This window comes from Chroicocephalus ridibundus, chromosome 11 (genome assembly GCF_963924245.1).
Source record: "Chroicocephalus ridibundus chromosome 11, bChrRid1.1, whole genome shotgun sequence".
Classification (NCBI taxonomy): domain Eukaryota; kingdom Metazoa; phylum Chordata; class Aves; order Charadriiformes; family Laridae; genus Chroicocephalus; species Chroicocephalus ridibundus.
Window position 1 is genome coordinate 4310219 of NC_086294.1, and position 19139 is coordinate 4329357.

Here is a 19139-nt window from a genome sequence, read left to right on the forward strand (position 1 = left end):
ACATTCAGGTAGTGACAAATACATGCCAATTTACATCTCCTCTTAGTCTAAATAAAATAAATCTTTTATTTAGGCCGGTTTTCATATTTGTTCCTAATCCTGCAGGAGGATTTCTAGGATTATGTGACAGCACTGATTTTACAGTAGCAAGGTTAAAATTCCATCTGCTTTCTTGCTTTTAACATTATCCAGTAAAACATATTTAATATACAAATTTCCTCTACTTGTGTTCAATCTTTTGTAAACCTTAGCTAACCCATATTTTAAAGATAATACATGAATGTTTATACCAATATAAAATGTTTATGCTAATATGTTATCATTGCTTTTTCCTTTGCTAGATAAACTTGGCACAGTCAATGATCAAAGCAAGAATACACTCAGTGACTTGAGGGTCCCTTTGTTTTAAAAAAAATAATAATAAAATGTTATTGCCTTCATCATGAAGTTATTTTCATTCAAAATTTAGTTATACCTACATCCTTTTATGAATAGATAACATGATCCCCAAAGCTCACTTAATTGTTAAAACACATATGCTTTCCTCAGCCAGGAAAACATTTAAGAAAAAAAAAAGTTCATTACATTGGTAAGACGAAGAGAGACCAAATCTTCCAGTTCAATACATGAAAACAGAAATATTTCTCCCTAGGTTATTTTACTTCTGGTTACGTTGCTGAAGTGTCTGGAATAGCAAATACAGAGAAGTTTTGCTTTATTCACATTCATTCTATCATGTCTTTAATCTGCAAATGTCACAAATAAAATTATTTTAGGTATCCATATGAAATCATGCACCTAATTATCAGCTGTGCTTCCATTATCCCAAGAGAGACTCTCCTTTTTCCAGGTTGGTACTAATTTATTTTTAAGACAGAAAAAGAATTAACAATAAGAAAAATTAATTAAGATAATGTGATAAAATAACATACAAGGCAAAAAAAAATAAAAATCACAGCTTCAGATTCTCTCTGGCTATGGCAATATACCTAAAGCAAACAAAAGTCTTTAATAAAGCATAAAGCATAATTCCCTCTTTGCAGCCTGTATGATTCTTAATAAAGATGAAGACAATCAGTGCACTGACAGACAATGCTTTCTTTCCCACAGCCTATCTGCTACTTACAGTGGCTTTCCTGAAACAGATTTAAACAAAAGTAAACAGGAGCTGGAAAACTTGGAAGTTCTCTTACCATCTGACAAGTCAATTAGCCCGAGGTAGTGCAAAAGTTTCAGAGAGGAGCACACCACCACCACAATCCCTAAAGTCTGGAGTCCCTCCGACTCGCCTTTAGTCCACATCCTTTAAGGCACCACACAGATACCTACTGGTGTGCCTGCAAACAACTGGCAGACATCTAAAGCTGAGAAATCCTCTGTTTGAGGCTTTTCTTCCTACTGCTCAGCTAAGTGTACAGCACATTTCCCTCTCCCCCTCTCTCGTTCTCACACTCCCTCCCTTTCTCAACCTCTCTCCCTATGTCTAGTTCTCCCTCTTCCCTCCCCACTTGCCTTTTTTTTTTTTTTTTTAAAAACATGCAAGAAATTTCCACATTTAACAGTAATCTCTGGTTTTATTTTCTTTCACTTCAGGGTAATTCTCTCAAGAGTTTACTCTGCCCCTGAACAACTTAGCACTCTGTTGCCAACCTCAGCAACATCTCACACGTTTTTTTTTTCTTTTTCTTTTTAAGATACCCATGATACCAGTCAATTTTTGCATTTGGGATTTTCTCAGTAATCCTGCCAATGCAGATGCTTTTTGTCAATGCCTCTTCTGTGCTGCATAAGAGAATATGGCACATCATAGGGGAGGAAAGGAAAGGTCTTTCCATTTCTTAATTCCTCTCCCCACCGACATGCTGGGATATACATAAATGCACTTCCTACATACCTGTACAGAGCCCAGAACCTACACAGCAATTGTTTTTAAGCAACAACTCCAAACTCTGTCCCTCTGGGTTAGCTGCTAGACAGCAAAGAGTGCATTTTGCTGGCATTTAACATTTACCCAAACATCAGTGTGGACCAATGCTGGTCTGGAAGAAGCATCCTTTGCCAGCAGCTAAGGAAGACAGACAGACGCACTTGTTCATCTTTGCAATATTTCACCAGGCTGCTGGCATGGGGTGGCACTGCAGGTTGCTCTCAAATTAAGTCAATTATGTATTTCTCCATTAGCACCACAGACAAGCAAACACTTGGCAGGTTGAGTGTTTTATCAGGATGGCAGGTGCAAGATTGCAACACCAGTGAAAGCCAGATTTTTCAAGCATGCTCTTAGTGGAAGATGCTGGTATGCCCCACGTGATACGTTGGGGAGAAAAGAGAGAGCCAATGTCTTTTATTTTCCAGGACTCAGGAGCTGCCATTTTCGCCACACTGTGCCCACGTTCCTACCCTGCTCCAGGCAAGCGGTAGCTCCCTTTCCCCACAGTCCCAAACGAGCAGAGCAGGCTGGCTTTCACCCACCACACTGCTGCCATAACCTCTTCTGATGCTGCCTCTGCCTTAAACTACTGCCGAACAGTAACATCAGGTGCAGAACCCCAAAGGGATTTTGTATATCACATTAACTAACACACTTGAATTGCTTAGAGATGTTCATATTAAAGCCAGGTTGGAGGTGCAGAGTACCCTCACACACTTGAGTGATCAAGTCACCAAGTAATGAATGCTTTAATTGAATTTGAGCTTTGTTTCTGTATGCAGGTGGCCAAGGAAGAGATCACACTTGCAAATGTGTTATTCATGAGGGTTTTCTGTCATTGGCATCTACCTATCCAGAGCTCAATGGTGTGATATCAAAGCCACTTCTACTGATGAATACGGCAGACCAAAGGATTTATTTTTTTTTTTGTACTCTGTAGCATCTGCCACATTAGGTTTTCATTGCCCTGGCTGTATGACTGGCTATGATGCCACATTATGGTTCATAATTCCCACATTAACACATTCGGCTTTAAAGATACCAAGGAACTGAAGTCACTGAAGTTTCTTTGTGATGCATGAATCTCCTGAATCTACTAATTATCACCAAAAAAGCAAAACTAAAAAATGATGAGACGATAAGCAATGAAACTCAAAACACCTGGCTTCCTACCAGTATGCTGTGCAATTCTACAGTTGTCCTACCATAGTGTCCCACCTTTGCATCTTCTAAAGCCCTGCAGCAGCACCTTAGCAAGAGTCATAGGGAATGGCATGACTAACTGGTAGTTCTGTTGTTTGTGTTACTGCAATTTATGCCAACTCTAACATTTCTGATTCTTTAGGTGTTTCTGATATAAGCAACTGCAAAATAACACTTGCATTTGGTCCCTAGAATCCTTGTTGCACGCATGCCAGAAGCTCAGAGTCCATTAGACAGGATATCTAATGCTGTCAAAGCCAAATTCATTATTTTTGCCAAGTTAGTTTTTTAAACAGTCTTGGAGGGAATGCTGAAGGAGAATTTTTCCATTCAGGACCTTCAGGCTGGTTTGGGATCACCTTAAAGCCAGCAGTTCTTCCTGGATGCTGTTTCTTCTCCCTCATTTCCCAAAACTTCCCTCCTTCTAGTCGTTTAGCTCAATCTTCACCTGCTCGTTACTGCTCAGAGAATGAGGATTCCTTACATTAGATATGTTCGTGTCATGTTATGCTAACTCCTTATGAAAATTGCTACCAGTTGCCTGAGAGACAGAGCATCAGACCCCTCCAGCCAGCCAGCTTAGAAGCCACATACTGAGCTACCATTATGGTGTGACAATTAATTCAAGCAAATCAGCTTTCTGCTGCTATTTAAACATTCAAATAATCAGGAATGACTGAGTAGAGGGTTCGCTATGGATGCCTTGTGGGAGGCAAATCCTATGGACCCAAATGTTCATCTGTGTTTTCCCCACTATAAGAACTAATTAAAGTAAAAGAGAGCATCTTTCCTCAGAATTTTACTCTCCCAGCTTGGCCTGTTAGTTACAGCAACACTCATTCTTTACTGAGAGAAACTGGTTCTGTGATTTAAATGAAACAAAGGCTACTCAGTTGAGTTCTCCAATAGAAATCTGCACAGAAATAGAGGATGATCAACTCTTAACAAGAGGCAGAAATATTAATCATGAGTTTATTAGGTATTTTATTTGACTCACTCACAGAGCAATGAGGAAAAACCCAAACCAATGACAAATAAATAGTGGGATTCAAAATTTTTGAGTTCTACAGCCTAAAAAACATTCTGCAGATCTGCAGCAGCTTTTGGATCGATGCTTCCCAAACATTCGTAAATCTGCTGCAAAATACACACTGTTTTCCTCAGAAAGGGCAGCTCAAGGGACTACATGATTTTAACTAGAATCACACATAAAATAAATAGCACAAACTGAAGCACCTGATTTTCTATCATAGCCACAGAACAACACATTGTATAGAACAGCAACTGGAAGAACATTTTCGTAGCTATATACAGCCAAGGTTAAGCTCACCAGTGAAGCAATAAGCTTTATTTTTGCCAAATCCTAAAAACAAGAGTAATGTAAACAGCCAAATGTTTAAAATACCAGATGTCTTGATAATAGATGTTCTTGCTAATGCCTACCCTACATATCTCTCGCATGCAGCAAAAGAGGTTGAATGCCTCAATTAACTGTGAAAAAGGTTTATGCTTGGTATGTGCAATGTGTGCCCTCTGGGAACATAAGTAGGAACTTTCTAAAGATCAATCAAAATAACATGTAATGAAAAGGATTTTGTGGTAACAAAAGAACTGCTATGATGAATCATATCAATGATTTACATAATCTATAACCAGCTCTTAAAATTGGTTGGGGGAAAAACACATCACACGAAGGTGCAAAAGCCACAGCCAAATACAGTAATATTCCCCATAGCACAAGCTTCTCCCAGTGACCAAGCTATCTGGGAAACATTTACACTTCCAAAGAGGAGGATTTATCTTCTCACTTTGTTTTAAAACAAATGCAGGATGACATGTTCTCATTATCCACACCTTTAAGAAAATTCCAGTGGTATTCTATGATTAGACTGGTATAAAAACCTGAATATTAAATTTTTGTCATTTTGATTGAATATTCCTTTGCTCTTGTGTTATAATAAAGAATAAACAGGAACACCTGATTGATTCTTCTTGTACAGTTCATTATTTCAAATATCGCTAGAACACCTCTGTTTATGGATCTTCTGATACTTAGCAGTCCTGAACAGTCTTCTCACACAGCTATTGTCCATAAATCTATTTTCATTGCAGGTCTCTGAAGCCCTTCCATTTCTGTTGTATTTTTGAACTGGCATAATGAGATCATTCACAGTATTGCAGGTGGCTACAGCATCAAAAGTATGAAATTACTTTTCTATACATCTTTATCCAATATGATTTCTTTTGTGCGTGCATAAAGCTAGTGGGTTTTATTGCTATTTTTATTTTAAGCTAAGCGAACCAAAATGAAAACTTTCTCGTGAGTGACTTTAACTTACCTAGTCCCAAGCAATGATATTAACTGCTTAAATTGCAGCTTTTTATCAGCTTGCCTTGGTCAAGAGTCATTCATCTGCCCTGTTCACCACAGGCGGTTAAACCCCTTTGGTGCTTCTCAGATTTCTCAGGCTCTGACTAGCCCTAAGTAATTTGTGCCATCTGCAAATTGTGTGGAGAGAAAACCATTGATTGGTAACTGCTAACTACAATTTCAAAACAATTATGCTATGAGGAAATTAGCAAATCTGATATTTAAGTAATTGATGTTTTAGGGTGCCCATCTAAAGTACAAGCAATCTCTGTTAAACTAATAGCCATTTTGTGACAATAAGCTCAGGTCCCTTCCCATTTGCACCACTACAACTCCATCCTGACCCTTCTGACTGCAAATTAACTTGGCTTCATATCACACTTGCATTTCCCAGCAGTTATTCAGCAGCTAGGAATGTTTTTGGAAGCCCTGGCTAATTACCAGTTATTATTTTTGTCACTAGAGGTACATTCTGTATAATGATAGGTGAACCACGAATGTCTCATTAGTTGGTTTGGGTAATACAGAAATTTGGATGCTTTTCTATTAGTGCTGCACAGGGAGCTGGGAATAAGGAGCTCAGTTCCTCAGCCTGCTACTTCCTCGCTGTGTGAGTGCAGGTAAGTAACCAGCACATGAACCCTTGTCCTGACATAATATGAATTGTTCTTCTATGACAAAACCAGCTATAACTCCATCAAAAATTTTCCCCATAGTTCAATTCTTCTGATGCGTGTGAAGGAGCTGCTATCTTTGTTCTATCAATGTCTCCCACTTTGCTGGCAATGGTATGATGTTGTTGGGTCTGAAGACCCATGCACAACTTATGCGGGAAGCAGGAGGATCCCACACATTTTTCCCCTTTAAGAGGACTGTCTAGAGTTAGCAACTTCCAGCCTCCTGTGAGTCTATTAGTACAACTCACCTCACTAACTTTGAAAAGATGCAGGAACGTCTTTGAAAGATTCCAAAAATCCAATACATCATTACTAACTTTTTTAGGCCAGTTGGAGGCACAGACAAGTACATCCTACCTTGAAGCTACCACAACTGCTGAATGGAGGACTTTGCTTTACTCTGGACCTCATGATGGCAAAAGCTGGTGAGTGTAAACGATGCACACACAGACCAAAGCTAAAGCAAGCTTCCTATCAAGCTACAAATCATGAGAAGACCAGCAACCACTGAAGAAACCATGTAATCTTGAAGGTCTAATATGAACCACAGTTTACACGCACGTAGTCTGAAATTGGATAGTATACAATTGAGGCAATATATAATTCATGAAAGGGTAATAATAACCTCTCCCAACTATTAAATACCATTGACAGGAATTCAGACAAGCTCTCTTACACTTTTTCCTTCTATTTAACTGGTTTTCACCTGTTTCTCTCTAGATTTTTATTTGTAAACCAACATAGTTGCAACATAGCCACAGCAGCAAAACAAAAACCAGCAGCCTCCTCTAAGACCACAGATGACTATTAGACTTGCAGAAGTGCAGTGGCTGCTCTCAGGACTGACCCAAGGAAGTTCTCCAGCACCGAACTTTCTCTTTTTAGTGCTGCTGTTTAGGCCCGATGAACTGCTAGCAACTGCTTAATAATAAGCTCAGCTGCACTAGGAGGGGAGACAGGGAAAGGCTGCAGGACTTATCTGATTGTCCTACTTTTTAAGCAGACAACAAAAGTTGAGGAGGACACATGCTGCGAGGGAAGGAAGAGTAGGGGAGAGGAAGTGAAAAGTTAAAAGAAGAAACAGCATAAGAGGGTATTTCAAGTCTGAAATAAGGAACACTGAACAAGGGGATGTAATGCAAAGACCAGATCTGGGAGAGGCTGGGATGGGGCCACGCACAACCTGAAACTGTGCACAAAAATATAAACCCCGATGTTTCAATTATACTGGAGGTTCATTCCTCACACAGGGAAAATCGCACAGCACCAGTCCATGCAGCCAGCCTGTGCTGAGCCCCACATCCAGCTGAGCATTATCCCTGGAACCCACATATGGAGGTGAGCACTCTTCTCATCAGCAAATATGCTTAACTGATGGCACTAAAAAGCAGACAAAAGAAGTGTCAAAAACCACAATCACCAGAACACAGATGTGCTCTGCAGTGGCATTTTCTTGCTGACTGGACTTCTGCCACGTCTGAGGAGACGCGACCCCTCACTCGTGGCACTGGCAATAACTGCTTGCAGAACCTGAACAGTAAAGAGGCATAAAGCTGAAAGCCCCTGCTATCAAGTCAGGCTGCAGTAACTTTCTCATCATAGGTGGATTTCCCCCATATTATGTATTTCCCATGGGTATCAGCTTGTCACAGCTTCATTCCCAGTTTTAATAAAAGTGATGATTAACAATGCAGAACCTCTGCTCTCAGACTTTTTTTTCCTAATGGGCTTTGTTTTTCCACATTCATATTGAATTAGGTATATCAGAATAACAATGAACAGGTTGGTTTTCTCCCCCTCACAAAGACTTAGAAGTTCATAAAATTACATCACAGAAAACTGATGCAGGATGAATCACAGTTTAAAAACTAAACTTGCTTAATATCAATCACAGACAGTTATTTGACATAAGCGCATTTGTTATTTACAGTTGGTACAACGACAAGTATCTTACCTTTCCCATTCACGTCAACTCGCTGATGGCTGCTAAGATGCTGCTTCTGACCACATCTTTTGCATATTCCAACATTATGGGTAAAGGAAAAGCCCTTGAGGGGTAAAGCCATCCAGCACCACATATGCTTTACTACTCTCACGCTCCTCTCCCTGATGGATCCTCTCTTGACATCAGTTAGAGCAAGAGAATAGGTAGCTGGTTTTCATTAAAATTATGTGAATCTACTGGTGTCTCCAGGCACTTCATAATTTCCCAGAAGTGTTAGTTGGAAGGAATACCAGAGATCACCCACTCCAACCTGCCGCCCAGAGTAAGAGCTGCCTCCCTGCCAGCACAGCACTTGCCAGACTAGTCAAGACTTTAAGACCTCCAAGGATAGCAAGTCCACCACCTCCGAGACAGCTGCTCACTCAAGTGCTGCACCACTCTCCTAGGGAAGAGGTTTCCCCTAATGTTCAATCTAAACCTCTAAAGCTGCCACTTGGAGCCACTGCCTCTCTGTTATAAAAATATGTATCTTTCAACAGTGCTTGCACTGGGTCACCTGTAAGCCACAAGCCTTCCACCAAGCCGCCTAGGTTTTTTTTTTTTTACCCATGGGGAAAAAATGTACAGGCTGCTCTTTGCAAGGCAGCACTCAAAGCCAATGCTTCTGGGTGTGTTCTTTAGAGAAAGCCTTTGAATATGGGCCAAGCCATTTTGCTGCAGTTTGGTTTGCTCCACTGCTGCCATCCAAAACCTTTCAGATTATCCCAAGAAGGGATAGACTACAGGCCAACAGCACGGGCCCTTCCCCATCTCATCAAAGTGCTTCCAAGTAAGATGCAAAGAGTTTAGCTTCCTAAATTAGTGGTCCAGTCAAAGTTATCTATTATTTCAAAGGTCAGACTGTAAAGCGCACAGATAGGAGCACTTTCTGAAGGAGAAACATCAAGGCTATCTTCCAATGCGGTCTAATCAGCAAGCAAGAAAAGGGCTGGTTTGGATTGTAGCTCTGAAGGTTGCATGTCTGACTAAAGACAAGGATTAGAAATATCAGGAGCTGCAAAACACGTTTTGGCCGTGTTGCACACATTGCTTGGCTACTCAAGACTTCATATGCGATTCAGCCCATAAGAACACACAGTGACAGGAGGGTGGCTTTGCATCTTGAAGATCAGTGTGATTCTGCACTAGTCTTGAGGGCAACAGAATCCAAGTAATCATGAAAAGACAGTAAAGAAATTAGTTTTGAAACTCTGAGAGGTTTGTAGGAACAGTTGCAAGTTTGGAGGAAGAAGAAGAATGCCAGAAAGCCTGGCCTTCACAAGCAGTTAGTATCCCTCTTGAAAAGCCACAGAACGACACTGAGTGCCATAAGATACATCTTTCTTGATGACACCTGTGCCAAGCAGATAAAGAGAAACTCATTTCTTTGTCTCATTAAAGGTCTGTGTAGTTATTTAAGGAGTGTACTACAGAATATGATTACATTTCCCACCATTCCACTATGGTAACACATGTAATTTAGTCATCACATCATGTTTCCAATCAAGACATTGGCTTCTCCCCCCTTATTTACAAGTTTCCCTTTATTTTTAGGTAGTGAACTGAAGAATCAGCCTGTATGGTGCATTTTTTCCCCATGCTCTAGTGGAATATTAAACTTTGCTCCTATTTTTGCATGAGAATTACGCAAAATATTGCCCAGTACAGATCCTCTCATAGATTTTTTCTTAGTTACAATATATGTATTACAGGGTTAAGCACTGAACAACACTCTCCGCTTGAAGAATACTGTTCTTTTGGCTGTTACAATAACCCATATTTTCTCACCACTTTTCATGCTGTTATGGATTTTTTACTTTTAAGTGGCCTCAAGCAATGAATATATGCACATGGTTTTCTAAATAAGCATATATTTCTTTCTCTTACTGACCTGTTATATGAGGAAATACCTTTAAATATTCTTGTTGGCTCTTTAATAGAATCTCATCTTCATTGTACCATCTATGCATTACTTGCACTAAAGTTTTCATTTTATCATCTGTAATTTATATTCCTGTTCTCCCCTCAGCTTGAAAGATTTAATTTAATTAGTTACTTGCATAATTATTCTCCAAAAGATAGTGCCACAAAAATAAGGTTACTACTAGATCAGAGTAATAAATTCATGAAGGAATTATGAAACTGTACAAAACTAATCATATTTTAGATACATCACAGTGAATTATGAAACAGTATAAAACTATTTTAGATACATCATCGTCTCAAATCACATCATCACAAAAACATTTGGAAACCTGGGCCAAGCAGCAAAACTCTCAGCATTTAATGCTTTGCAATGAAACAGAAACCAAGAACAAGGAGGTCAATTTATAAAGCCAAAGTCTGAAGTTACACTTTCTAAAGAAGTAATATCAAGTTTGTAAAATATAACATAGACAACAAAAACTAAAAAAACCCCAATTTATTCTGTAATTCTAAATACACAGAAAGTTGAAGAACCAGCAGAGGGCGCTCTGAAAAGGGGGCTGGTTTTGCTTCTGCCTCCAACTATTAGATGCATACAGCTATTTCATGTAATTTGCACTCAGTATAGCATTGGATTTTCTGTATAGGGGTCAGCTCTCCAGAGTTTACCAGACTGCCTCTGATTTATGAATTATGGTTTAACTGCTCCTCTAGTGGCACCACTATTTAAATTCTGCTTCTGGGCACGGCACAGACGGGCTGACATTCATGGAAAATGAAGGTCTGACCAACAAAGCACTTGAAGAGCTGTAAAGCAAGTGCACGCGACAGAAACTATACTTAGAATATTAAAGCTAAGCAGTAGCCCTAGATAATCAACCTCCTTCAAGCCTTTTCCCTTATGTGTATCTAAAAATACTTCATTACCGATCAAGCTGGACATTGGTGATGGAGCCAGCATTCTACTCACTGCCACACTGCTGCCACCAGTGATAAAGCAGAGGAGAACAATATGGCAACAGCATATACTGTCTGTACTGGGGAACTGCAAGGACAACAAGGGAAAAAGAGTCAACCTCAGAGATAACCCCTTCAAGAAAATCAGCAGATCAGGAAGTAAAGTAAAATGCCGAAAGTACATCAAGAGATATGAGATACATGGAAAAAAGCAGTAAGGAAAATGAAGGTGCCAGGAGTTTTCTGCAAGCAGATTTACATTCAGAATTTAAGCTGGAATTCAAGGGCAAAAGCAAACTGAAGTAGATTTATGACTATAATGTCAGATCTGGCAAAGGGCAGCACAGGTAAAAGAATGATTTGTACACAGCGCGTCCCAGGTCTGTAAATATTCATATTTGGGGCACACTATGTATCACACACACTTCATCAGTTAAAAATACTCCCCCAATAATCCCCAATCCTCTTGAATAACTAGATGTATTACAGTGGCACTTCCATGGTTGAAGATGGTATCAGAAGTATAGCTGAGGGGAAAGAAAGGTGAATTTCTTCAAAGTCGTCAGCATGCACAACTCAAAGGCTAACTTTTTTCCAAGAAAGGATAAGACACTTGAGAGCCAGCTCCTGACAGAAGAAAAGTTCACCTGCATGAAAGAGTTTGTTGGATCTTATTGCAGAGGCACTTACCCTCTGAAGCAAAAGAGCTACGCATCTCTTGGGCTAATCCCAGTGTCAAACAGAAAAAAACCAGGCTCGGGTAAAGACGGACAGAGTTCAGTGCGGTTTAGAAGCACTGGACCTTGTGACTGGAGGGTTTCTTCCAATGTCTGCAGAAGAATGTCCCTTACATAGGCTCCTACCACAAAGCTCTCCAGACAGCAACTGTACCGTAGGACAACACTAACTTCAGTGCTGTGAGCCTGTGTGAATCTACACGCATATAAAAACTCATCACATGGGCATTTACATATATCATTTGTACTATGCCATTTCTTAATAAAAATCAAATACAGCATGCAAGGTATGAAGATGAAAGGCTAAATCCCACTGTGATTTGCACTGGTCCAGTTCCACTGTCAATCTAAATTTTGGTCAGCTCATGCACAGGAAGATCATTGCCCTTCAAAACATTACAACTGACCATCCAAAGAGCTTTTTAAGGAAAAGGTGATTAAATATGTCCACATCAATTAACTAGGTATTTTCATGATCTTCTGTAGTACTCATTGGAGATCTTAATAAACCGCTGTCTCTACTTAAATATTCCTGTCAATTTGCTGATTGGAACACATTCTAATTAAAGGGAAATAGTACGATAGAGGACACTACTTTTCCCTCCTTCCCCACAACTTAATTAAACTGCAACTTATTAATTGCAAGGTACTTTCTTGTGAAAAAAGTGCAATGCCTAATTGCCATTATTAAACTAAATATCAGTTTGGATACATCAGTGGATTCTTCACTGCTGCTCAAATATATCATAGCTCAGGCCTAGGGGGTAATACATTTAGATGAAATGAAAGGGTATTTCAGTTGTGAGCACTTAGAGCTCTTTCAGGCAAAGAACAAACTCAAAATCTAGCAGTGATGCCAAATTATGTCCGGAGGTATTGGAGATGATAGTTTAGTTAATCTAAAACACAAAACACTCTTCAGTACACTGCAAAATCCTTGGCTGGAGCTTTCTATATCCTTAAGCATTTCACATTCACAGTGAGTAGCTAATTACGATTAACTCTTTTTGCTAATCATCGGGAAACCATGCCCTACAATAAACTTTTCATATAAGATTTATCCTCCAGTTACAGCTTAAAAATTCTGAACAAAACTATTGACAGGAATTCTAGAGCTGTATCTCTAGACATATCTCTGCCATTTCCAGAGACAAAAAAAGATGGCAGAACATCCAGGCACTTTACTGAATAAGTACTGAGCAGTATCACATTTCCAGCTGGCCTTGAAAATTGAAGGATGCTTCTCTGCAGAAAAAGAAAAGCATGCAGGAAAAAGATTTAGGAAATGAAGGCAGGCAGAAGTTCTCCCAATTCTGACAGACCATGAAATCATCCTGCCAGTTTAGGCTTCTTAGAGAGAACTATAGCACTTTGGTGATGGAAATTTAACAGTTTAAGCAACTATATGAAGGTTTAGTTTGCTTGAGGGAAGCTAGATGATCTATGCTGAGAAAACACACTATTTTCTGCCCTCCATTCCCACCATTTTATGTGATATTCAGTTATCAAAATGCAGCCTTTACAGACAGGCCACCATCTACAACTGAACAGGAACAGAGGCTCAGATGGCACGGCACGATTAGCATCTTTCTGCATAGTTTTGCCATTTCAGCTGTATCGGCTACTTACAAGGATTGTTTTTAGATTACAAACAAATACATGCATCTGTATCTTAAGGCATCATGGAAAACCCCATACATCATGATTACTTTTCCGGGGGGGGGGGGGGGGGGGATACATAAATATGTTAAGCTTTGTGAGCCTGAACACCGCAAGACTCTCAAATCATCCAGTTCTACAAAGTACACTAATCCTGATTCAGTTGTTAGCTCCAATATCATCAAAACTGGAAAGTGGAAAAACACTTGATTTCACACCTAAGCACATAGGCAAATTGGCATGGATCCTGCTAAATAATTGATCTGAACAGGAAGGAATTTTCTAGTGTCTAGTTTGTTGCCCAGACTGCAAAGCTACCATCTTTTGTGCTAACATGGACAAAAATTTGATTCCTGTTTCTTTCTCCTGAATACCAAATAAGTAGTCTGTAGCTGTTAGAATGTAAGCACCAGCCAGCATTAATACTGAGATTTCTTCAGACCTGGGTATAAACTATTTTCCAGTGTGAGATAGATATATAGATAGAGATATATATCTATATATATATATCTTCCTGAACAACGAAAGAGTGCCTGGAGAGTCAGTTAAGAGAGAAATAGCATCTTCTCAAAGAACATCATCTCAAATCTACTAAAAATTTCACTGTTATAACTCTAGAAAGAGAAGGTGAAGTTAGCATATTTATTCAATACATTCAGTTCAGTTTATACAGTAATTGTGCTCAGAGGGGGCATTAGACAGCGCATAGACTTGAAAATGCCAGACAACAGCCTTAAACTTTAAGTGTCAACTGAGGATTCTGGTTATCTCTTGTTTATGGTGATGTTAACTGCACAGACACTCAATTGACTTTAACAGCACAATGTCATTTCAGGCTTTGTTTTGGTCTCTGCTACAACTCCAAAGCACAGAGACAGGGGAATTAACTGTGCCACTAAAGCTGAACCAACAAATCTTAAACAGGGGTTTTACTTAAAAGAAAAGCTGTGCCATGCACAGGTGAAGGACTGCTCCTTGCATTGTAATGAATTGTCAAAGCTGAGCAAACAGGAGCAATTTCTTCAATACCTCTCTCCCTCAGTGGGCTGAAAGCAAAGGATGCAGACTCCCCTGCTCATAGCCAAGCAGCAGCAGAGCACGATAAACTCCTCATGCTTTCTATCACAGGCATACACAAATGAATCACAAGGGCATTGAGAGGCCCCACTGCGACTTAGTGAGGGCTAGTTGCAGATACGCTAGAACTGTCAATATGACCTGGATGGGAGCTACGTGAAGTCTTTCTCTGCCTGACTGTCCATAAAACCCCTATACTAATAGTTTGGCTTTGGGGGCAGTGCTCTATTTCTACCCTATTTATTTTTATCTTGGGCACCTCTAAGTCAACACCACTTTGATACTGGAATTAACTTTTTCGCCTTGATGTTCAGACTTGGTTAGCTGAAGCCTTGTTCTGCATCACTGCCATTATGGAACTCTTCACAGTTACTGCTGGGTTATCACTCACACATTGCTTCAACTCATTAACAGCATTTAAATAGCAAGGGCATCAGCCCTTGCTTGCTCCTAACTGGTAGTCAGAAAAAGAGAGAAAAAGTGGATGTTAGCCCGATACTTTAGAACCTGGTTGCTCTGCTGGGGAGAAGTTGTGAAACCATGGCCAAATCACAGACACCGAGATGTCCCAGTGTGTTTAGGGGCCCTGAAAGGAGGTGCACATCCACCCTGAGCTCTGTGCTTCGCTCCCCCTTTTGCAAACAGGCTAATGGCACTGCCTCAGAGGGCTCTTATGAGAATAAGTGTGCTAAGTGCTGCAAAACACTAGGGAGTTACGGTACGGGGGCATTTAGAGAGTCTTGAAGCAGGGCTAATAAGGTGACACATGGGTAGAGGAAACGTGAACGTAAACCATACAACACAACAAATTGAAGCCATGAAACATCCATTGGTATCAATGGAGGCATTAGCACAAGAAAATAACTGTATGTCACAAAGTCTTAATATCCTCTTTATATGAATTTCAGCATCTCAGAGCTTGGCAAATCACTGCTGATTTCCTCACAAGCAGCCAAGGACACTTGTCTTCCAGGGAATTATTTGGGATAAAACTAGATTCCTTCCCAGGTCTCCTTGGCATAATTTTGAAGGGTTCTTGAAAAATAGTTCTGCCCTGCTCTTCTAGGATATAGGAAACAAATTTTCAGCTCACTACATTTCAAAGACAGTCCAAACCCCATAAAGGGGTCCCCTTCATGCGGAGGTGCTCAGTAAGACATCAGCTGCTGGGCACGTTGTGATATGGGTTTGCTGTGACTTTAGGGGAGGCACAGACCAACATTTCCATTTTAATAAAGAAATCAGTTACAGAAGATGCCATCAGGGGAAGGTAGTTCCAGTAATGGGAAATTAACAAGTTTCTGTAATTAGCCAATTAATTATCTTGAATCTAATTCATTAAGAACTTGCATGTTCTCATTTCATTCATTTCTCCTCCTGGCCTCCTCTTTCCAAGTAATTGTAATTGCAGAAAGAGGTGGGAAAGGTAAGACCCAGAAAGAGACATCTAGTTCAACTGCTACGCAGTCTCCAAGAATACTCCAAAGCCAACCCACATTGCACAGTCATCCCCACTCCAAGGAAAGCCGGAGAGACTCAGCAATTGGCAGGTTTGCCCAGGGCCAGCTGCCATTACACAAAATAGGGGTAATTTTCAGTAGCAGTCTGAACGTGATATTGAACTACTGATGAACCGACCCAGATCAAGGCAACACCTGGCCGCACAAACCTCTGTGCGGGGTAACCCTTGTGTATCAAAACATTCAGGATGCACTGCCTAGAGATGCCTCAAAAACCTTCTCCAAGACCCTGCTCTGCCAACACAGCATATGCTCAATACGTCGCAAAAATCAGCAAAGGGACAGGTACAGGAAACCTTAACTCACACCTTTCTATCTGCCTGTCACTGGGTCCAAGCTCAAACATTAAAGCCTGATGTTTCCAAAGGGCATAAGGAGAGCAGCACTTCAGCTCTGCCTGAAAACCACTAAAGGAGAGGGAGTGCTGAATCCCCTTTCACAGCAATTTTTTTTCCAAGTTATCAGCTCAGCTCCCTGCGTCCTTGCTTTCTTAGCATTTAAGATAAGGAAAAACACAAAATGCTAGATTCGCTTTCATTTCTGCTTACAAATCAAGCCACAAAATCTGTTTAGCCTCTATCTGTTAACTAGGAAAACATTCACTGGCTATATTCTGAACAGGCGCTTCAATTCAGTATTCTTTAGTATAGGATTATTTCTTGAGAAGCAAGGTTGACACAAAGGTCTCCATTTCCCAGCTACAGCGAAACAGAAATAAGTCCTGAGAATCCCCCTTTTGTAGTAAGACTGCAGATATTTTTTCCAATTCTGGATTATATGGTTTGTAGACAATATTGCTTAAATGGGCTTTAAATTTATATACTGAATTAAAATTTAGCAAACGGCTAAAATATGGGACAAAACGTCCACACAACCTATGAAATAAACAAATTCCTGCAAAAATAAAAAAAAAGGGCAAATTATTTAGACAGAAATTCATTTTATGTAAATACCAACCAGGAGAAGATTACTGCTTCTATTATACAGCTTTCACCTATAGTTTTGGAATATTTTACAAAGAAAACTGTAGTAAGGAAATTGAGCTAAAGCAAGAGAACCTTTCCCAGAGCTCTGAAGGGAAGCCAGGGCTAGAGGTCAGGTTTTTTGAGTTTTGAAGCAGCTTAGCTTGGTACACTTCCTTTATCTGCTGTCTCACCTGAACCCCATAAATCGAATTATTCAGGTTTATACGCTACTTTGCCTTCGTTTTGTTCACTCTTAATTTTAATGCTGTTGAACGGGCTTATCCTTTAGAAAGCTTCAGAACAGAAGAGAGAAGAATATGCGGAGGAGGGGGAGACAAAAGACAGGAGGAAATAGTGAAAACTGGGTGATAAATCAAAACTAAAAAGAAGAGAAACATCTGATAAAAGTCAGTTTATCCATGCTATATGTGCCAGCCAAACTTATGTCAATTATTCTTCTAATCCTAAATAGAGATGCCTGCCTTTGTTATGAGAAATATGTCAACTTACTGAACCAATTTGAGGAAAAATGCATTTCAAAGTCAGAGGAAAAGGTTATAATGAGGAGATAGCCTACCACAGCCCCAATAAGCAGCTCAAAAACCCAGGACGGATCTAAAGCATTTATCTACATCCAAATACTTTTGGAGGTAAGAGGAGCACAGCCTAATGTCAGGTACTCCTTGTTTAAATCTGCGGTTACCCAACAAGAGCAATTCTGTTACCCCTGCAGATGATACTGGGCACAGACAGAGACAAAGCAGAGGCCAGCAGCAGGTTTTCCCAGTAGGATTTTATTTCAAGGAGTAATTTCATAAACCCATTTGAAATTCTGCTGAACAAAGATTGCTCTTGGACTCAAAACTGAGCAAGACACAGGCAAACTGCAGCTCATTAAAACTTATAGGCCAGTTCTTGAGGTCCTTTGCTTTTACTTAGCAAATACCCATAAAACCATTTTCACTTTGCAGAGAGAAAAAACAGGATAATCATGAGGAAAACAAAACAAAACAACCAACAGAAGTACTAAGGCTGTAGACTGTTGAAAGGGAAATAAACACTGAAGGAGAAAGCAGTATCATTCTTGTATCTCACGGCTGACCATTTTGTTTGTCGAGCTATCACAAACCCCACAAATTCTTCTCTGAACAATAAAAGGTTTAACTTCATTGGGAAGCTACTCTTTTGAGAGAAAAAAAGTAAAGAGAATTTGTAAATTCTATTTGCTCTTCAAAAGACTCTTTTGGACTGACCTCTGGTATGACACAGGAAAAGTACATAAGTGGATTAGCAGTAATGATTCTTTTAGCAATAATGCCAAGAAAATACTGCATTTGTGCTGAGAATTGTACCAACACACGTCACGCAGAGAGTGGAGACCAAGCTCACTTAATTTCAGAGGAAGACTGCAACAGCTAACAGACACTTCAGCAGAATAAAGCCGTTGTCTTAAAAGACAAGCTTTTGTACAAACCACTGGATATTATGTCTCCATTGGTTGTTTTCTACCCTTGGAAGGAGCAGGAAGGGCAGTCAGAGGGTGAAACCAATAGACAGAAAGCTGTAACTGTGCAGGGTGGGAAGCATGCCGAGGGGATCCTTGAGACAGCACAAGGTGCATGCGTGAGCACATGCCGAAGGGGATTTTACCTCCCATCTCAAACATCCCGAGCAAATTTTCTAACCATTAACGTATTGCTTAAGAGAGCTGTCACGCTTTGTACCAAAGGTACCAGACCACTCACGCCTGTGGAGTTTAAAACAGCAGATTTGGAGGAAATTTAGCAAAACAACCCAAATGTACTTGTTAGGCACATCAACAAGGCTTCTGTTGTCTGTCTTTTATTAAGTAAGAATATTAGAGGGAGGGAAAGAACACACACATCAGAAGGAATTTGAAGTTACTTATAATCCAATTCGGTATTCTCAGCACTGTTACAAAAAAGTCTAAAAACTGGTGACTTTGTTTATATTGATTTGGAATTTCCTATCCATACGCATTGAGATGGAATAGTTACTTCTGCTCTAACATTGATTACATCCATTCAATGCCGAAGTTCAATACCACATTCAGAAAAGAATAAGTCACCTTTGGGACAGAAGAAAATAATTCTCTTGCCTTCATTCCTGAAC

At 39.9% G+C, this 19139-nt stretch overlaps 1 protein-coding gene across 10 annotated transcripts in view; it reads right to left on the minus strand.

Annotated features, from left to right (window-relative positions):
• The window catches only part of KCNIP1 (potassium voltage-gated channel interacting protein 1), a 427878-nt gene that overhangs the window by 58041 nt on the left and 350698 nt on the right, over positions 1-19139 (minus strand). The window contains exon 1 of one of the 10 annotated variants that reach the window (XM_063349042.1): positions 1194-1382. The exons of the other annotated variants lie outside the window; for them this stretch is intronic. Within the exon in view, the coding sequence (XP_063205112.1) occupies positions 1194-1302 (109 nt within the window). The 5' untranslated portion in view covers positions 1303-1382. Of the gene's footprint in view, positions 1-1193; positions 1383-19139 lie in introns of those variants that run through there. 10 annotated transcript variants of the gene reach the window in all.